The 19744-nt window shown below is 39.7% G+C and overlaps 1 protein-coding gene across 2 annotated transcripts; it reads right to left on the bottom strand.

Moving 5' to 3' along the window:
- Positions 1-7156: 7156 nt before the first annotated feature.
- On the bottom strand, positions 7157-19205 carry ift27 (intraflagellar transport 27 homolog (Chlamydomonas)). 2 transcript variants are annotated; one of them, XM_053638700.1, is made up of 8 exons: positions 19003-19205; positions 16683-16762; positions 14073-14132; positions 12464-12523; positions 11618-11735; positions 10304-10413; positions 9966-10093; positions 7157-9226 (listed from the first exon to the last, which is right to left on the bottom strand). In XM_053638700.1, the coding sequence occupies exons 1-7, from the start codon at positions 19034-19036 to the stop codon at positions 9995-9997; spliced, it is 561 nt and encodes a 186-aa protein (XP_053494675.1). In that variant the 5' UTR covers positions 19037-19205; the 3' UTR covers positions 7157-9226; positions 9966-9994. The 2 variants fall into 2 exon arrangements, with proteins under 2 accessions (XP_053494675.1, XP_053494674.1); XM_053638699.1 differs by having other exon boundaries at positions 7157-10093.
- Between the last annotated feature and the right edge of the window lie 539 nt (positions 19206-19744).

Raw genomic sequence — 19744 nt, 5'->3', positions numbered from 1 at the left:
TCTGTGCCTTTTTCTGTCGTCTTATTCGTGTTCATTCATTCCTCTTCAGAAGCCATTTTATCCAAAGCCTATCGCAGGAACACTGAGTATGAGGCGGAAATACAACCTGAATGGGACACAAGTCCATCATGCACACCATACATGCATTCACTCACATCTACGGGCAATTTATAATCACCTATCCACCTAGCAGCATGTTTGTAGGAGGAAACCGGAGAACCCAGAGTAAACCCACATGTATACGGAGAGAACATCTCCACGAATCTCCACACTGAAACGAGGGACCTTGAAGCTGTGACGTACTACTAAATCATTCTTTTTATTATTCAGTAGAGGAAACATTATTGACTTCATAACAAGGTTTGAGTAACTAAAATATAGTCAGAAACATATATTTTATATATATATATATATATATATATATATATATATATATATATATATATATATATATATATGAAAAACAAACATACTAGTGGGAAATTGATTTGGTGAAATTTTGAAGGTTGAGCAATCCTTTTAACCAGTTTTTCCAACATATTCAGACAAGTTTCTATCTAAATTATTCAGTCTGTGAACTGCTGATGCTGTGTTATAACAGTCAGTGTAATATTGCCATCTTATAAAATACCAAGTGGTATAAGATACTGAAAACCATACAATAAAAGTCAGTGAACATCAATAAAAGGCTAGTCGAGAAAAATTTAGGAGGGTGAGATGGATTTTTAAAGGCTATTAGACTTGTGTTATAATCCTTAATACATTCCACTATGAGACGGTCTTTCAGTTCAGAACAAGATGTAATTATATCACAAGTCCAATGGCATTGACTTACTACTAGTGGACATTGAAAATGACCTAGATAATGGAAAACCTTCAGGTATACAGTGCTACTACCACACTACCAGATATTGGTCTCTTCTGGTTCTCAATTAGCAACGATAAAAAGAACATAAAGCTGAACTCCCATGAGAGCTCGACTCACGATGTGGACTAAATGTTCCTGGTGAGCTGAAGGAAAACATGCTCTGTCTATCTATCGCCAGTGAGGTTATAGGTAAGCTCTTGCTCCCTCTGTTGGCCATTATGATCAAAAAGTGCAGAAAGGCCACTGAGTTTACCGCGCGTGTGTGTATGTGCATGTGTGCGTGCAGAATACTAATGCTCTTGTAATAGCAGACCATTGCTGCAGTCCATGCTCTTATAGCACAGAGAAAGAAGATGAAGAAAAAGAAAGCGATAGCGCTGCAGCAATCAGCCGCCTCGTAAGTCAGGAGTCATCTCGCAGGATTGATTTGTTACGACATACAATTTCTATAATGCTGTCATTTTCCATGCCAATGAAGGTCTCAGGTTTGGACATTTATGTCAGCCAAACATTCATTACTGTCATATCTTGAATAAAAAACACAACCGTCACATATGTAAAGACTATATCCCAAGGTGTAATCTTTAGTCAAGTTAGTGAACACATGAATATTGGTTTTGAATATGAAACTGTAGGCAGCTCAGCAGATTTAGTGAAGATAACACACTTTAATTTATTTGGCAGACACTTTTATGGTAGCGATATGAGCACATATCTGAGCCATTAGGAATTAAGGTTTGACTCAAGAGCCCTTGAGGGTCTCTAGAAATCCTGGGATTCTAACAACCTTCTGGTCACTAACACTAAAATGTATGTTGAAATGTATGAGCTGTTGCTGCCACTGCCCCAAACATAAAACTGCAGCTTTCTGAACAGGGTTTTGAACTCAGAAACTTCTGGTGGATTCAAATAAAAAACTAAATGCGTCTCTAAAGATTTAGCCAAGATAGCACACATTAATTTATTTGGCAAGCACTTTTATTGAACATAAGAAGCAGGTACCAATCTAGGGATTGATTATTAAGAGTCTATCCCAAGGACTATACAGGTGGTCCAAACATATCCCCTCTTAAAGTACTGGAACGGCAAATCTTTTGTTTTTGCTATACTATAACTATATTTGGGTTAGAGAACAAAAGATGGATATCAGACAACAGAACAGAATTTCAGCATTCATTTCCTGATATTTACATCTAGATGTGCTAAACAACTTACAACATGGATAGCACCTTTTGTTTGAACATACACACCCTGTTAGATTGATTGTTTAAACAATTAATATCTATGAATATCTACTGTTGGTTTGTGCCCTGGGTTTCACCTCTGAAGACTGCATTTGTTGTTAAAAAAAAAGGATAAACCAACATGAAGACCACAGAGCTGTCTATGGGAGAAAAGCAAGCCATGAAGCTGAGAAAAGGGGAAATCAGTCAGAGCCATTGCCCAAAAATTGGACATAGCCAATACAACAATTTGGAATGTCCTGAAAAAGAAAGAAAGAAACCACTGGTGTACTAACAGCCAGATAGCGAACAGGTCAGCCAAGTGAAACAGCTGCAATTCATGACAGAAACATCGTCAGTGACATCACCAACCTCCACAATCCACTGTTCAAAGAAGACTTTGAGAGCGGAAATATAGAGGCCATAGCACAGAATGTAACCACTCATGAGCAATAGGAATCAGAAGACCAGATTGGAATTAGCTAAGAAATACAGAGATGAGCCACAAACCTTCTGGAAATATTACCCTCTACCAAAATGATGGAAAGGCCAAAGTGTGTAGAAAGAAAGGATCCGCTCTGATGCTGCTATGATCCAAAACATATGAGAACATTAGTCAAGTACGGCGGAGGTAATGCCGTGGCTCAATCACCAGAATTTAACCGAATTGAGCCTGAATTTAACCTCCTGATGAGGAGACTAAAAGGAGAAACCAAACAAAGAAACACTGAAAGAAACTGTGGTACAAGCCTAGAAAAGCATCACAAGAAAAGCATGCAACAGTTTGGTGATGTCAGTGGATTGCTGACTTGATGCAGTTATTGCAAGCATGGGATATGCAACTAAATATACTTATGTTTTTGATCACCTAAAAATTGGGTGGTGTCACCAAAGGTGCCATGTTCTAAATTGTTTAGCACATCTTGATGTAAATATCAGGAAACAAAAGCTGAAATTCTGATCTATCATCTCATATTCATCTTTTGATCTCAAACCCAAACGTCTTCAGTGTATACCAAAAACAAAAGGCGGCCTTGCCGTTCCAAACTTTTGGAAGGGACTGTAGTTGAAGGACAAGTGTACAACATGGGCTTGTTAGTAGTCCTGGGAGTATTAATCCAACATGAGAGGAAGGTACCAATCCAAGCACATAGCTGAACTGTTAAGGATAAGAGCCTTGCTCAAGGGCTGTACAGGTGCTCTGTGAAAAATCATAGGATTTGACCTCATAACCTTCTGATCAAAACCTTAACCACTGAACCCGAAAGCTGAGGTTCCAGGGCAACAGTGGCATTCTGTCAGTCCTGAGATTTGAACTTACAACCCTGTAGTCACTAACACTGAAACATATCTGGTGAGCTACCACTGTCTCAAGGGCCCAACAGTGTCTCTCTGGTGGTTCTGGGATTTGATCTCTAGCACAGAACCTTAACCACCAAGCCACCAAGAACACAATCCAAGGATTATAGCTAAGCAGCTCATGATCAAGGGTGCAACAGTGTCCCTCTGGAAGTCTTGGGATTTGAACTTTGAACAAGATCCTGGTTTCTAAAACCAAAGAATACAATTTAAGATCAGAATCCCAGCATATGCTGAGCAGTTGAAAATTGCTCTGGCCATACAGGGGTTCATTGACTGTTCTAGAACTCGCAGCCAATCAGTCACTAGCACAGAACCTTAAGCACTAAGCGACTAAGAACACAATATATACCAACCATATACTGTAGCTTAGCAGTTCTGGGTTAAGGATGTCACATAAGACACTGGAAATCCTTGGCTTTGAACTCACTACATTCTAGTCAATGAATAGTGGAACTTGTTGAGTTACCACTACCCCAAGCATACGATTCAAGAACAGCATCCATGCAGTTCATTAAACAGGGGACAATTGCTAAATGGCCCTGTAGCAGTAAAAAACCTGGGAAATTAACCCGCAACCTTCTAGTCACTAGAACAGAACCTTAACCTCTGAGCTACCAAGAACACAATTCAAGCTAAGTAGTTGAGGGTCAAGGGCACACCAGTGGTTCTCTGGCACTTTAGGGATTTGAACTCTGACTAGCACACAAGGCTGGCTACAACACCCTACATTTTCTAGCTCTGTGTCCAAACCTTGCTCTATATTTCTGTCTTTCTTTCTTTTTTTTCTCTCTCTCTCTCTCACACACACACTTGGGCTGGATCACCCCCTGTAGTGGGACTCTCTGCACTCAGCGTCTGTCTGGCAGATCACAGATGGGATACGCCTGCTAATACTGGGCTTGGGAGCTCCCAACCTCACACTGAGTGTGTGTGGTCAGTCTTATGTTTTCTGTTTCTGCGTGTGTGTGTGTGTGTGTGTGTGTGTGTTTGAGGCTACACTGGGCCCATAAATGTCCCCCCACACCTTACGTCTCAGTCACAGCAGGGCTCCTGGCTACTGAACAATACCTCACTATAACACAACATGGAGATGAGCCAACACACACACACACACACACATACACACATAGCCTAGAGCCTATATGTTGTCACATGATAAGTAATAAAAAGGGAAGAAAGCATTCATATGCCTCGAAGACTTTCCGAAATCGTGAACCCATCAAATCGATCATAAATGTTCAATTCACTTTACACAATGACAGCAGAACCAACAATAGCATTGGAGTGTATGTTGTTCAGGGAACTAGACAGATGTCTGTGATGATAAAAAAAGACTACCATTAAAGGGTCTACAGATGTTCTTTTTTTAGAAACAATTACTTATGCACATACAAAACTACAGAGGCTCTGAACTGCAGGTTGTGAAAAAGGTGACTTAATAATAATTCAAAAATGATTTTGTTATCTTGTTTCTTTGACTTAATATTTAATATCTCAGTTTATATCAATAAGACAAATTTATTGAATATTAGCTTATAATTCTTATTCTATATGCCTTTCCCAGATAGTAAGTAAGCTAGAAGTTGCTTTAGTGGAATTCACTTGACACATATTCTCTATATGCATAAAAGTATATGGACACATGACCATATACTTAATATCTTAATACCTTAATATCTGCTGATATTTGTCCATGATGCCATGTATCCTAACAAAATTTCCAGGTCCTCTGGCAGAAAAACAGCCCCAAATCATTAAAGAGGCACCACCGTATTTAACCGTGGGCATGAGGTACTTTTCCATATGGCTACCTCTCTGTGTGCGCCAAAACCACCTCTGGTGTTTATTGCCAAAAGGCTCTATTTTGGTTTCATCTGACCATAGAACCCGATCCCATTTGAAGTTCCAGTAGAGTCTGGCAAACTGAAGCCGCTCGAGTTTGTTTTTGGATGAGAGTAGAGGCTTTTTTCTTGAAACCTTTCCAAACATCTTGTGGTGATGTAGGTGACTTTGGATTGTAGTTTTGGAGACTTTCTGACCCCAAGACGCAACTAACTTCTGCAATTCTCCTGTGATGTTTTGGCCACTTGAACCATCCTCTTCACTGTGTGTTGAGACAATATAGCTACACGTCCAATTCCAGGTTGATTCATAACATTTCCAGTTGACTGAAACTTCTTAATCATTGTCTTTATGGTGGAAATGGGCATTTTCAATGCTTGTGCTATTTTCTTGTAGCCACTTCCCATTTTGTGACACTCAACAACCTTTTGCCACCAATCACAGCTATATTCCTTGGTCTCACCCATTGTTATGAATGAATTAAGGAATTTGGCCTATATGTTATCTCATATTTATACCCCTGTGAAACACGCAGTATGGATGAATAATTTCTTGTTCCTAGTCACCCAGGTGTACTAATTTTTTCTTTAATAAATGGGAATATGAATTCATAGGCAATTATTGTTGCACAGCTATATTTAACAAAGTTTTTTTAAATATAAACCTATTGTGTGTTTGCAATTGTTTGATATCCATGAGCGGAGAAATTTTGTGAATTTTTTTTTAACAAAAGTTCAAAAGGTTCAACAATAAAGACAATTTTTCACATACTTCTTTGCTCATATTTACCAAGGGTGCCAATATTAGTGAAGGGCACTGTATGTGTTTGTTGAAAATTCCATTACAAAAAAAACAAACAAAAAAACAAACAACCATGGCAATTAATATGGAGCTGTTCTCCCCTTTGCTATAACTTGGCTTGGATTTTCAAATGAAATGTTGCTGTGGGGATTAGTACCCATTTAGCCACTAGAGCATTAGTGAGCTTGTTCACTGATGTCAGATGAGAAGGCCTGATGCGCAGTCCGCATTCCAATTCATTCCAATGGTGTTCAATACAGTTGATGTATGGCTCTGTTCAGGCTACTCAAGTTCTTCCACACAAACCTTGGCAACTCATGTCTTTATGGAGTTTGCTATGTGCACAGGCACACTGTCAGGCTGGAACAGGTTTGGGCTAAACCATTTAGCTCTAGTGAAGGGAAATCTTAATGTCACAACAAACAATGACAATCTAGACAGTTGTGTGCTTCCAACTTTGTGGAAACAATAGCACAATAACCCACTGTCTATTACATTAAAAAAGCATCCCTATCAGCACCACAGAGGAGAATAGCCAGACTGATTCAAGCTAACAGGAAGGCTACAGTAACTCAGATAACACTCTTTACAACCGTTGTGAGGAGAAAAAGCATCTCAGAATGCACAACTGTGGAACCTTGACGTGGATGGGCTACAACATCAGAAGATCACATTGGATTCCTCTTCTGCCAGCTAAGAAAAGGAATCTGAGGCTACAGTGAGCAACCAAACTGGGCAGATGAAGTAGAAAAAGATGGTACACAAGAAGATAACGAGATAATTAAATGAATCTCACCAACCCTGGTGGTTATCATGGAACTATAGCTACCTGTACATGGGTGACTAGCATTCTAGTTTTAGCATTCTTTTTTAAAGCAGCACCAAGATTGCACACTGCTTTGCCACATCAAGACCTGGGGCTATCATACACTCAATACTACATATGCCAGACAGAGCATACACACAGTGAAAAGAATATATAATCAATCAAAGTCTGGCCTAAAGTCTTTCCATCAGTTCACTTGGGAGTTTAATGAAGTCACTCAGATATGTTTGAAAAGATGAGCACAGCTTTAATAACAACTCTTTTATTAGATTTTTTTATTCATGAAGAATTAAATTAAATACACTTCCACATTATTGTAAAAATTAAAAATGCAGCCATTGTCCTTCTGGTTAATATAGGGCAAAGCTATTTTAGATTTCTCGGCTCTCGATGTGTCTGATGGATCTTATAATCGTGGCTCTTATGAGCATGGATAGGGCAGCATTAATACAGAGTGTGAAATTAGATTACACTGCCATAGATGTGCTCTGAAGCGTACGCGTCCACACACAAACGGGGTTTTTAAAAAGCCGCAGAGACACAAGCACACATCAAGGACGTTGGCTTTGTGTCTGCGCTTGTGAGTGCGTGTGTTATACGACATTAAAGCATCTTTATTTCATTCATCTCTGTCCAAATCTGCGTCACACCGACCCTGAGAAAGCTGTGAACATTTCACTCGAACGCCACAGCATTTCTTTGAACATCCATCACATCACGGCAATGACAGGAAAGGAGACAACATGGCCGCTGCCTCGTCTAAACCCCGTTTTGTTCAGTGAAGTGTGGCGCTTGGCTTAAATTCAGCACTGCGAGTTTGAAATCTCTGAGGAAAGGGCACAAGCAGTGTGAGCCTCACTAACTTAGACACGCCGCACGCTCTCCTCGTGAACTGGTGTGGTGTGTTGCAACAAAAGCATTAAAAATTTATTGCAACCCCCCTGGGTTTATCAGCACCAAAGAAACAATACTGCACGTAACTGTAATATGGCTATATAGAACCTGTACAAATCAAAACGGAAATATTAGCAGACAAGCATAGATCTATACCACCATTAGAAATAACATGACCTTCAAATTAGACGTCCCCTCTGTTATTGTATCTGCAGTAGGATCAAAATATTCTTAGGTCTTACTTTTAAGTAAAATCTGAGGTACCCAGCTCCAAAATAACCATACTGTGGTCAGGTAAAATAGTGAGGACATCAACAAACAACAGCTATTATTATTATTCATCCATCCATCCATGTTCTGTATCGCTTATCCTACACAGGGTGGTGGGGGAGCCCGGAACCTATTCCAGGGGACTTGGGGCATGAGGCGGGGGACACTTTGGACGGGGTGACAACCCATCACAAGGCAAAATCCCACACACACTCACACACTACAGACAATTTAGTGATGCCAATCAGCCTAAACGCATGTTTTTGGACTGGGGGAGGAAACTGGAGTAGCCGGAGGAAACCCCTGAAGCATGGGGAGAACATGCAAACTCTGTGCACATAGGGCGGAAGCGGGAATCAAACCGAATGTTGTTGTTTATTTAAAACCTTTCACATTCAAGGTATCAAATCACGGTATATTTAAAACAAAAAAGAGTGAACATATAGAATAAACCAAAGCAATTAATATACAGTAATAATAACATTTTAAAAAAATAATCTTGCGTCAACAAATCCATCAGAATGAAAGGCAAGAGAGGATGCTTAAGACACTGAGACTTGTGTGTGGGAGAGAAAGCAACAAACTAAACATGTATTTGTTGAGGTTTGTTTTGAATGAGGTTTGTGAAGTCAGAGTTTCAAGCCAGTGACACTAAAGGTTCCGTCACCAACTCTGGAGACTTTTGTATAAGGAATCTTGATCTAGATCTGAGTGAGTGGGTTGCTGTATAGGGGTTCAGAAAGGTAGGAAAGGTCTAGTTCAGGGAGTGCTTTAAATTTAATAATAAGGAACTTGAAGTTGATCTGGACTGTGAAGCCAATTAAGTTGAGTAATTGGACACATTACGATACCCCTATACTGTTTGTTAAGGGATATAAGAGGAAAAAATGTTAGCTACAGTAATCAAGATAAGATGTGATAAACACCTTTGTAGATCCTGAAAGCTTAGACTGGACCAGAGATAGGCAATATTGTGAAGATTTTATTGCAGAATTTATACGTGACTGAAAAGGGAGTGTTTTTGAGATGATTTTGAACAGGGGTTACAATAAGGAGTTTTGAGAATGCCATCTCTGTTTTGTCAAAGTTCAGTTCAGGAGAAAGTTTGAAGTCATCCAGCATTTGCTTTCCTGTAGGCAGCTGATTAAAGCAGGAGGAGGGAGAGGAGCAGAAGGTTTCATGCTGAGATAAACTGGTGAATCATCGCCATAGAAGTTTAAATGATATTAGACAAATAATGGAGAGGGAAATTGAGTAGATACACTATATGGCTACTAGTTGTGGAGACTTGACCATCACACCGATATGTACTGTTCCAGATTTACCCCTCCTTCCTTTGCTATTATAATATCCTACACCCTTCTAGGAAGGTTTTCCACTAGAGTTTGGGGCGTGGCTGTGGGAATTTACCCATTCAGCCAGAAGAGGATTCGTGAGGCCAGGCATTGAGGAGGCCTGGGGCACGTTGGCATTCCAATTCATCCCAAAGGTGTTCAGTGGGTTTGAAGTCAGGGCTCTGTGCAGGCTACTGGAGTTCTTCCACCCCAACCTTGGCAACATGTCTTCATGGACCTCGCTTTGTGCACAGAGGCACTGTCATGCTTGGACCCCTTAATTTTAGGGAAATTGTAATTCTACAGCATACAAAAGACATTCTATACAACTGTGTGCGTCCAACTTTGTGGTTTGGTGAAGGCCCACATATGGGTGTGATGGTCAGATGTCCACAAACATTTGGCCATGTAACGGTGCGTTATAAAGAAGACGCCCCAATACTGAACCTTGTAGGATACAGTGAGGAACTGCTGCACTCTTGGATTATTAAGTTAAGCTGTCATGATTGAATAAATAAATATGTACACATGAGCTATAAACAGACCATCAGAGTTTGTCTGTCTCTGTGGAATCCTAACCGAGCCTCTGGATCATCTGCCTCCTGTCCTGATACAGAGCATAAAAGGCTTGGGCTAAACTCAGAAAGGGGGCATCACAGCTCTCCATCTCCTTCTGCAGTACAAACACACACACACAGATAAATACGGGGTTATTAAGTGGAAATAAGCTTCAGCTCATTCTGTATGCAAAACGTAAACGTGGCTATTGAATATTATTTAACAGCACAGTTAAATGCATAAAATGTGCTACACTGAAATACTAAAACTCAAGTTTAGTGTTATGATGAATGAGAAGTCGTGGTATGGATCAGAGGCCACTCACAGCAGAGGTCTCAAGGTACTGGAGACCTTGTTCCTGTGCCCACTCCTGCGCCACGGCTGTTTCCACCTCTCTCCTCGATGCCAGGTCCGACTTATTCCCCACTAACACACCTTTAACACACGGACACTCTGTAACTGTCATTTCAGACACAGTGCCGGAGGCTCTGTCTGACGCCAATCCAGCCTGAAGCAACTTCTTAATATGCGGTTTGCTTTTTCTTTCCTTTCCTTGTGTTATCTGCGTGTTGATCATTTAGCCCATTAGTGATCCACTTTAAATTCTGGAAAGAAGTGAAAAGATTTTAAACTGATAATAATCTAGTACTCTGATTTCTGACCCTGGAGCTGTGAGGATGGCACCAAATCAGAGAATAAGAATCTTGTTATTCGGTGAATGTCTAGGGAATGCAGGAATCTCACTAAGCAAATCATTCAGCAAATCTCAAGTAACAATATACATCATATGAGACTGACGTTTAAAGGTGAACAGGCTTTTTCTGAGATTATTAATAACCGCACCCACAATAGACATTTTTTAATCCAACTTAAAAACGGATTTATTTTCCCAATAAAAGGTCTGTAGTACCGACTCCTTCTGCCTTGTTGTCTGTGGTTTTGCTTCTTACTGCCTTTTGTTTATTCATTTAATTTTTTTAATTAAAATGAATAAACTTTTTTTATTACTTATTTTCTAGAGTTCATTTGATGTCATAATACATTTTTTTTCAAAGCTGTTAAAATCACAACGAGTATATATAATGGAAGATACTGTAATGTGATTTTTTTTCATTAAAAATGTTAATTAAACACAAAGCATTAGAAATTATCCCGACTCTAACACACTTGGGCATGGATTTCCTCTCTGTGCTCGCTGCTGATGGGTGTTTCTATTTTGTGTGTGTGTGTGTGTGTGTGTATGGATATGGATGGAGCCTATATATTTGTATTTAGAGAAGTAAACAATTTGAAATGCTATCAGAAAATAAATGTGACATCATGAGTGTTGGAAGTGAATATACAGTATATATGGTATGTACTGTACATACATACATACATCTTTAAGACAATTTAAAAAAAAAAAAAAAAACGTTTGATTGTAGTATGCCATTATTATACCCTGTATAGTGAGCACATCTATATTGTATAAGTAGTTAAATTAAGTAATTAAATATTTAATGCCATTTTAAAGAACTGAACAGCCTTAATGTGTACTTCCGTATGACTCACTGCAGTGTGGAATGGAATGCATTAAAGAAACGTGTGTGTGTGTGTGCGTGTGTGTGTGCGTGTGTGTCTCAGGAGAGCTTTTTCTCACCTAGTAACTGCAGTCCATTGCACTGAGCTCGGACTCTCTCTAGCCAGCGGCTGCAACTGTTGAACGAGTCCAGGCTGCTGATCTCAAATACCACACACACCACTGATGGCTGCCCCCACTATGCAAGAAAACACATTTACACACGGTCTGTAAATATATACAGCACTGGTATTGCTGACGAACACACACACACCTTCAGCAAGTACATGCAGGAGCTCAATTAGCCCAGTGGAGCAGTGAGAGTAAAGCTCTTAACTAATAGGGCTAGGGAATTTATTATGGCGTGGGAAAAGGCTCTGCTCCCGCCAACCCCTGCTAGACTCCAATTTTGAGATGTTTCTTAAATGAGTGGTTCTAGTGTGAGTGTTTCCGTAGACCCAAAGCCCTGCGCAATTTGCTGTTTCCCCTGCTCTAACACAGCGGCTAATTACAGACCCTTTCCTGAGTTTAATCAGGTGTACTGGAGCAGAGAGAACATGAAACTGCTGCACAGGGCAGCAATCAGTGTTTCATATACATCACACCCACACTGCGTGCACACTAGCCACCATTTCTTTCTTATATAAGTCCATGACACAGAGCTACATTTCTGGTGGCAGTGACAGCCGTCAGAGTGACATGCAGGATTTGAATGAAGATTTTCTCCATTTTATGCAGATTAGTTATGACGCAGTAAAGCAAATAATCCAAATTATTCAGTCTAGAGAAGGATGGAAGATGAGAGAGAGAGAGGAGGAGAAAAACATAATGCCAAAGCAAATTCATTTAATAGTGTTTGTAAAAAATAAAAATACACTGGTGATTTACCTTACGTTTTCTTTTTTTAAAACAAAAAGACTTCATTACCATTTTCTCACATGCCTCCACAAAAGTCTCCCGTCCTGCAGAGTCAAAGATATACAGCTCCTGAGAGAAAAAAGACAGGAACAATTGTGTGATTGAGTGAATGAATGAATGAATGAATGAATGAATGAGGGAGCATGCAAGTTTGAGTTAGGTAATGAATACGTGAGAATAATTAGTGAGTAAGTGAATGAATGGGTGACTGAATAAGTGAGCAGGCATGCAGGTTAATGAGTCAGGTAATGAACAAGTGAGTTATTTAGAAAGTGAATAGGATAATTAGTTAGTGAGTGAGAGAATTAGAGATTAAGTGAAGAAGTGAGCGGGCATGCAGGATAATGAGTCAGGTAATGAACAAGTGAGTTATTTAGAAAGTGAACAGGATAATTTGTTAGTGAATGAGTGAATTAGAGATTAAGTTAAGAAGTGAGTAGGCATGCAGGTTAATGGCGGATAATAAAATGAGTAAGACCATTAAAAAGTAAGATAATGAGTGAGTGAATGAGTGAGTGAGTGAGAAAGCATGAAAATTAATGACTGAGGTAATGAATGCCTTCATTAGTAAGTGAGAGTATGAGCAAGTTTAAAAAATAAGTGAGTGAGTGAATATGTCAGTAAGTGAATAAGTGTGTGAGCATGCAAGTTAATACGTGAGGTAATGAATGAGTTAATTATTGTGCAAGTTAGTAATCAAGTGAGTGAGTTAATTTGAGTAAGTGAGTGAGTGAGCATGTAAGTTAATGAGGGATGTAACTGAGTTAATTAGCAAGTGTGTGAGTGACCAAGCTAAGAGTGAAGTGTGTAGGTTAGTGAATAATTGAGTGAGTTAATGAATGAGTGAGTGAGTGAATGTGGAAGTTAATTAACTGAGTGAGTGAATGTGGAAGTTAATTAACTGAGTAAGCGAGTGAATGTGGAAGTTAATTAACTGAGTGAGTGAATGAGAGAGTGAATGAGTGAGTGAACGTGGAAGTTAACTGAGTGAGTGAGTGAGTGAATGAGTGAGTGAATGTGGAAGTTAATTAACTGAGTGAGTGAATGAGAGAGTGAATGAGTGAGTGAACGTGGAAGTTAACTGAGTGAGTGAGTGAGTGAGTGAATGAGTGAGTGAATGTGGAAGTTAATTAACTGAGTGAATGTGCGAGTGAATGTGGAAGTTAGTTAACTGAGTGAGTGAGTGAGTGAATGTGGAAGTTAATTAACTGAGTGAATGTGCGAGTGAAAGTGAGTGAATGTGGAAGTTAGTTAACTGAGTGAGTGAATGTGGAAGTTAATTAACTGAGTGAGTGAGTGAGTGAATGTGGAAGTTTTTGCTTGTATTTTTCTCATTTGTAAGTCGCTTTGGATAAAAGCGTCTGCTAAGTGAATAAATGTAAATGTAAGTTAATTAACAGAGTGAATGTGCGAGTGAAAGTGAGTGTATGTGGAAGTTAATTAACTGACTGAGTGAGTGAATATGTCAGTGAATGAGCGAGGGAATAAGTAAATGTGTGAGTCAATGAATGAGTGAGTAAATGGGTGAGTGAATGAGTTAGTGATTCAGTGAAGAATGAGTGAATGTGTGAGTGAATGAATGGATGAATGAGTAAGTGAGTGAATGAGTGAGTCTCACCACACTGTCACTGGTCTCTGGAATGTTCACTGACTTCACCAGTAGTTCCACACCAGCAGTCTGTAGCACAAACACACATTCACACTCACATAAGTGTAACCTACGACCCATATCATGTCAAAAAAAAAGTCTACTCTGAGTTGGCGGTTTTTAAGGTACACCAACCAGGTATAAACCCTGATTGTGGATTCCTACTGGAGAGTTTATTTAAAATGTAAAGTGTAAAGTTTATTTAGTAAAGTGGTGGCCCTTGTGTCTGAAAGTTGAACAGATGTGTCTTAGCTCAAAAGAATCATTTGGGATTTAATGTGATGTTTCTGCATTTCATACGTGTGACTGAGTTGCTTCTACAGGACTGGTCTTATTAACCTTCTGTTCAGTATTAAACAAATACAGGGGCGAGAGAGGAATAGATGGACCGTGATCCTGGAAAGATGCGCCGGCTGGCAGAGGTAACGACTGCACACACACACTACCTGGAATGCCAATGAGAACTCATTGCTCATAAACACGGCCCATCCCAGCTTCGCTAACAAGCCTTCCGACATTTTCCATGAGTGCCATCGTTTATGGCATGCCCTTCAAATCCTGCCTACGCGCGGTCCGTCGATCAATCGATCGGTCCGCATGTGTCATATTTAATGGTCTTTAGTGTTGTCCGGTTCTCCTATTTGACCTGTATAAGCGCTCTCTCCGTGTCTTTCTCGCTCGCTCTCTGTCTGTGAAACACAATGCTTTACCTTTATCATGCTCAGCACGTTGGCACTGTACCTATGCCTGCAAATCTCTCTCTAATACTACGACCTCACACACACAAACACACACGCGCACACACACACACGCACAGCACCCAATTACTGCAGTGGTTGTATAAATTATTGACGTTCCTGTCACCTGTAGCCGTGCAGCATGCTGATGCAGGCAGCCGTGTGCGACAGCGCCTCTGCGTCCCTCTCTTCTGTATTCAAATCACTTCGTCTCCGTTCAATAGAACTCAATTGACTTTCTTCAACCACATAAGAGCCGTGCGCGAAGTCATTAGATCCACTAAAATGGGTTAGTAGAGAGATGGAGCTACTCTAGTCTCTTAGATCTGTTGGCAAATCTGTTCTTGCAAGAAGTGACTAACAGGGTGAAAAGACTCTGCAGATAGAGAACTAATGTTCCTCAGCTGGATTCAAGAAGTACTCCGGTGTTTTTCAACATATCATCTACAGTATATGTAACACATCTGTAGCATATGTACAAGTACTATGGACAAGAGCTTCAATATGTTTCCTTATACTGAGAAAGAAAAAAAAAACAACAGAGAACTTGTTTACGCGAAACTCACAAACTGTACAATGAAAGTCTAAAGGCAAGTGCTAGATATAAATGTTTATACATGGTTATACAATGGCAGAGTTCAATTCTTTAATCTGATTGTAATAAACAAACAAAAGAAAGATTTATATATTAGTCGATATGGTGAAGCTTTCCATAAGGATATGTTTATTTAACATTTTTGGAAGGAGTCTCCAATGTACATCTTACATCTTCCACCACAGGAAAGCCTTCAGGACAGAAACTTTTACACTTTACAGTTTCTCAGTAACATGACAAGTTCCTCCATCCATACCATACCATCCATTCCATACCACATGGAGGTAAAAAGGGGTAAATGGGGTTACTAGGGTCACCCTAACCCTAACCCTAATAAAAAGGTTTTACAATGTGTGGGGTTTTTTTGTGTGTGTGTGAAGTAGATTTTATGAAAGTGTTTTAGCAAAATGTGAACCAGAATTTAATATCTGCCCTCAGCCTTCTGCCATACGTGTGTAAGTTTGGTCTAGATGCGTTTTCTGTTACTTGGTGCATGGTATCATGTCTAAATTCTCATCTGTGGTAATCATACATGCTACCCATACCGTAAACAGAGATCAGCCTGAAAATGCTGGAGTATTCCTTTAATAAAATGTATTAACATATTAATGTATATATGTTCCAAACGCAGCACCTGCTACTACCTGCTGAAGAGGTGTTGTTCAAGTACCATTCGACTTATGGTACTTGTGGTATTTGGCATTGAGTGACATCTAGCTGTAGCACTCCAGAGTGAAAGCTTAATTCTACGCCCCCCCCCCCCATATATGGATCGAATCCATATCTTAATACATTCACATATTTCCATTCGAGAGAAATTATTTAATCCTAGCAAAATTCTTTACCAAAGCGACCTTCACAGATACACAATCCAACACAACACATCTTTGGTCTCATCTTATACAGTACCTATAACTCTTAATCCCATCATCAGCATTTAAATATTAGAAAACATTTTGGAGTGATAGATAATCACGATATTGCACGTTAAAAACCTGTGCACGGTGTTTACACAGAGAACATTTGGAGAGGGTTTGGTCCTGCAGATCTGGCAACCCTGACAGTGATTTCCGGAAATACTCTTTCAGGAACAAGGTGGAGCTCACAGAGAAGACTTTTATTATACCTGGGCCAACCTATTATTCATTTAATGCTTATTACAGAAGTCTTGAATTGTTGTTACTGAATAACAATGAGGTAAATGCTGCCTCGGAACGGCATTTGCGGAAGTATGCTGACTGTTCTCACCATGCTGTAGTTCTTCTGGAAGTGAGAACCATCGCTGCAGAACATATGAGACAGGGCGCTCTTCCCTACTGCTGCATCTCCTACACACACACACACAGAGCGCACATCAGATTTGACATTTTTCTATATGATCCACTAAACCCTCAGAATTTCCCGGGTGTGTTGACAGATATGCAGAAGTGAACACAGGACATGGAAAAGCCTACATCGCACCACCGCCAGCCCTTTGATTTTGAGCATAACTCGGAAACAGAAGCATGCTGAGAATCGATACTTGTGGGGAGCAGTGCACCTATAAAACTGTAGGAAGCGCTCCAGATTGGGGTTTCTCGTATTATAGTGTAGTTGTGTCCACGTCTGCAAGTTAACATCTTTTAAACCAGACTACTGTCCAATTCTTTTGGATCCTCAACATTTTTAGTAATAGCTTATACACAGGGGACTTACTTCACTTCACTTCACTTCACTTCACATAACCCAAGGCTAATAAACTGACTCTTTTTTAAAATGTATTTTTACTTAAAGAAATTTTTGAGATTAAATCATTGATATAACTTGTTTAGTAGACGTTCCACAACATTAAAATGTGAAAATACTCTGATCAGTCATAACATTAAAACCACTGACAGGTGAATAACAGTGATGATCTCGTTACAGTGGGACCTGTCAAGGGGTGGGATATATTAGGCAGCAAGTGAACAGTCAGTTCTCGAAGTTGATGTGTTGGAAGCAGGAAAAATGGGCAAGTGTAAGGATCTGAGAGACTTTGACAAGGGTGAAATTGTGATAGTTAGACGACTGGGACAGAACATCTCCAAAACAGCAGGTCTTGTGGGGTGCTCCTGGTATGCAAAAGCAGTTAAATAAAAGCAGTTGTGGGGTGTTCCCAGTATGCAAAACCTAGCAAAAGCAGTCCAAGGAAGCACAACCAGCGACAGGGTCATAGGTGCCCAGTGCTCACTGATGTATGTGGTGAGAGAAGGCTAGCCCATCTGATCCAATCCCACAGAAGAGCTACTGTAGCACAGATTACTGAAAAAGTTCACGCTGGCTATGATAGAAAGGTGTCAGAAAACACAGTGCATCACAGCTTGCTGCATATGGAGCTGTGCAGCTGCAGAAAAAGGTCAGAGTGTCCATGCTGACTCCTGTCCACCTGAGCATCAGACCTGGACCATGGAGCAATGGAAGAAGGTGGCCTACTCTGATGAATCATGTTTTCTTTTACGTGATTTGGTAAAAGATTTGGTCACATTTTGACTGCGTGTCACTTACCTGGGGAAGAGATGGCACCAGGATGCTCTATGGGAAGAAGGCAAACAGGCAGAGGCAGTGTGATGCTCTGGGCAATGTTCTCCTTGCATCCTGGCATTCATGTGGATGTTAATTTGGCACCTACCTAAAGACTGCTGCAGACCAAGTACACCCCTTCACGGCAACTGTATTCCCTAATGGCAGTGTTCTCTTTTCAGCAGGATAAAAAAATTGTTCAGGAATTGTTTGAGAAACATGACAAAGAGTTCAAGGTGTTGACTCGGCCCCCAAATTCCCCAAATCTCAATCTGATCGAGCATCTGTGGGATGTGCTGGACGAACAAGTCCGTTCCATGGAGGTCCCACCTCACAACTTACAGGACTTAAAGGATCTGCTGCTAACGTCTTGGTGCCAGATACCACAGCACACCTTCAGAGGTCTTGCAGAGTCCATGCCTCGATAACTCAGAGCTTAATGTTATGGCTGATCATTGTACACTGATAACAAGTATAAAATAAAAATGTCTTCCTTTAATTAATAAATAGTCCTGTAATCATTGGGGAATTGCTGTGGAATAAGAGGATAAACTCTGGGAAACGCTGTTATGGGAAAACAATCAACTTCATGGTGGTAACAGTATCTGCGTGTGAAACTTCTAGACAGAGGGGGGAAAAAAGACAGGCTTTCAACTGAGCAATTTTACAGTTGTTTAAAGTAAATTTTAAAGTAAGCGATAACAGGAACTAACTTATTTTGTGGATGTTCTACTAATTATAACTCTAAACCCTGTCGTTGATTATTTTCCTATAATAGCACGCCTCGTGTATTATATTCCTTACTTAACCAAAAACCATCAAGTTGTAATGAGTATTGATGATTAACAAACTAAACAGGTACTGGAAAATAAAAGCCTCTAACGTGTCAAAACCACACGGACTAAGTGTCACTACATACGTATGTGCACTACATAGGGTGCAGAAGCAGTCATTAGTTAGGAGAGAGAAGCCGTTTAGGACACGAACCGCTAACTATGAGCTAGTCCATAGAAGAGGAAACTTTTCTTACCGACAACAATACACCTGGCTCGTAACTTCACCATGGCGCAAATGTCTTTAACGCAAAAATTCGTAATAAAGCGTCAATTTATATCAGTTTTAATTATAACAGTATGTTTATTCTTAAGTCTGAATTCCGAGGGAGTTTGCGCCAAGTTGTTTTCCTTTCCTTCTTCCCGACTAGTGAAGCTGCACACAAACGCGTTGCTAAGTTACTGAAATGTAACGTTTTGATTGGTAGAAACCATAGCACGCGGACAGTTTCTACAATATGATTGGTTGTGGATAGATGACGCAAAACATGCGCGTCGGCTGGGGCTTTGTGTTGTAGTACTGATCTTCACCACTAGTGGTCATAAATGTTTTTGTTTTTCTTCTTTTTTTTGTAACTGATAAAATTGTTGCGCTTAATTTTATTTAAATTTTAATTTTAATTGGCTCTGGAGCACAGTATATACATTATTTTGTGTATTCAGTGTACTTTTTATTTTTAAAATGAATGCCTGGTGGCATCCTGAAAATCTTAGACAACACCTTTTGGTGTAAAAAATAATTACCTACCTACCTATCTAACTAACTAACTAACTAACTAACATTAGCAACAACAATTAGCCTATAATAATAATAATAATAATAATAATAATAATAATAGTAATGTTTTTTAAATGCATAAGGAACCTTTCATACCTTTAAAAATCCGGTCAAATTGATTTACAATGTGAATTAAAAAAGAAATAAAGAAACAAAGGTTT

Source organism: Ictalurus furcatus, chromosome 12 (genome assembly GCF_023375685.1).
Source record: "Ictalurus furcatus strain D&B chromosome 12, Billie_1.0, whole genome shotgun sequence".
In the NCBI taxonomy this organism is placed as follows: domain Eukaryota; kingdom Metazoa; phylum Chordata; class Actinopteri; order Siluriformes; family Ictaluridae; genus Ictalurus; species Ictalurus furcatus.
The sequence above is the reverse complement of the archived record's forward strand: the minus strand, read 5'-3'. Positions and strand labels throughout refer to the sequence as shown.

Excerpts from the sequence above, each read along its gene's own strand:
- ift27 (XM_053638699.1), bottom strand. The coding sequence starts at position 19,036 with ATGGTGAAGTTACGAGCCAGGTGTATTGTTGTCG. Across the intron at positions 14,133-16,682 it reads TCCAGAAGAACTACAGCATG|ACTGCTGGTGTGGAACTACT; the intron begins GTGAGAACAGTC and ends TTTGTGCTACAG. Across the intron at positions 10,094-10,303 it reads AGTACCTTGAGACCTCTGCT|AAGGAGATGGAGAGCTGTGA; the intron begins GTGAGTGGCCTC and ends TTTGTACTGCAG.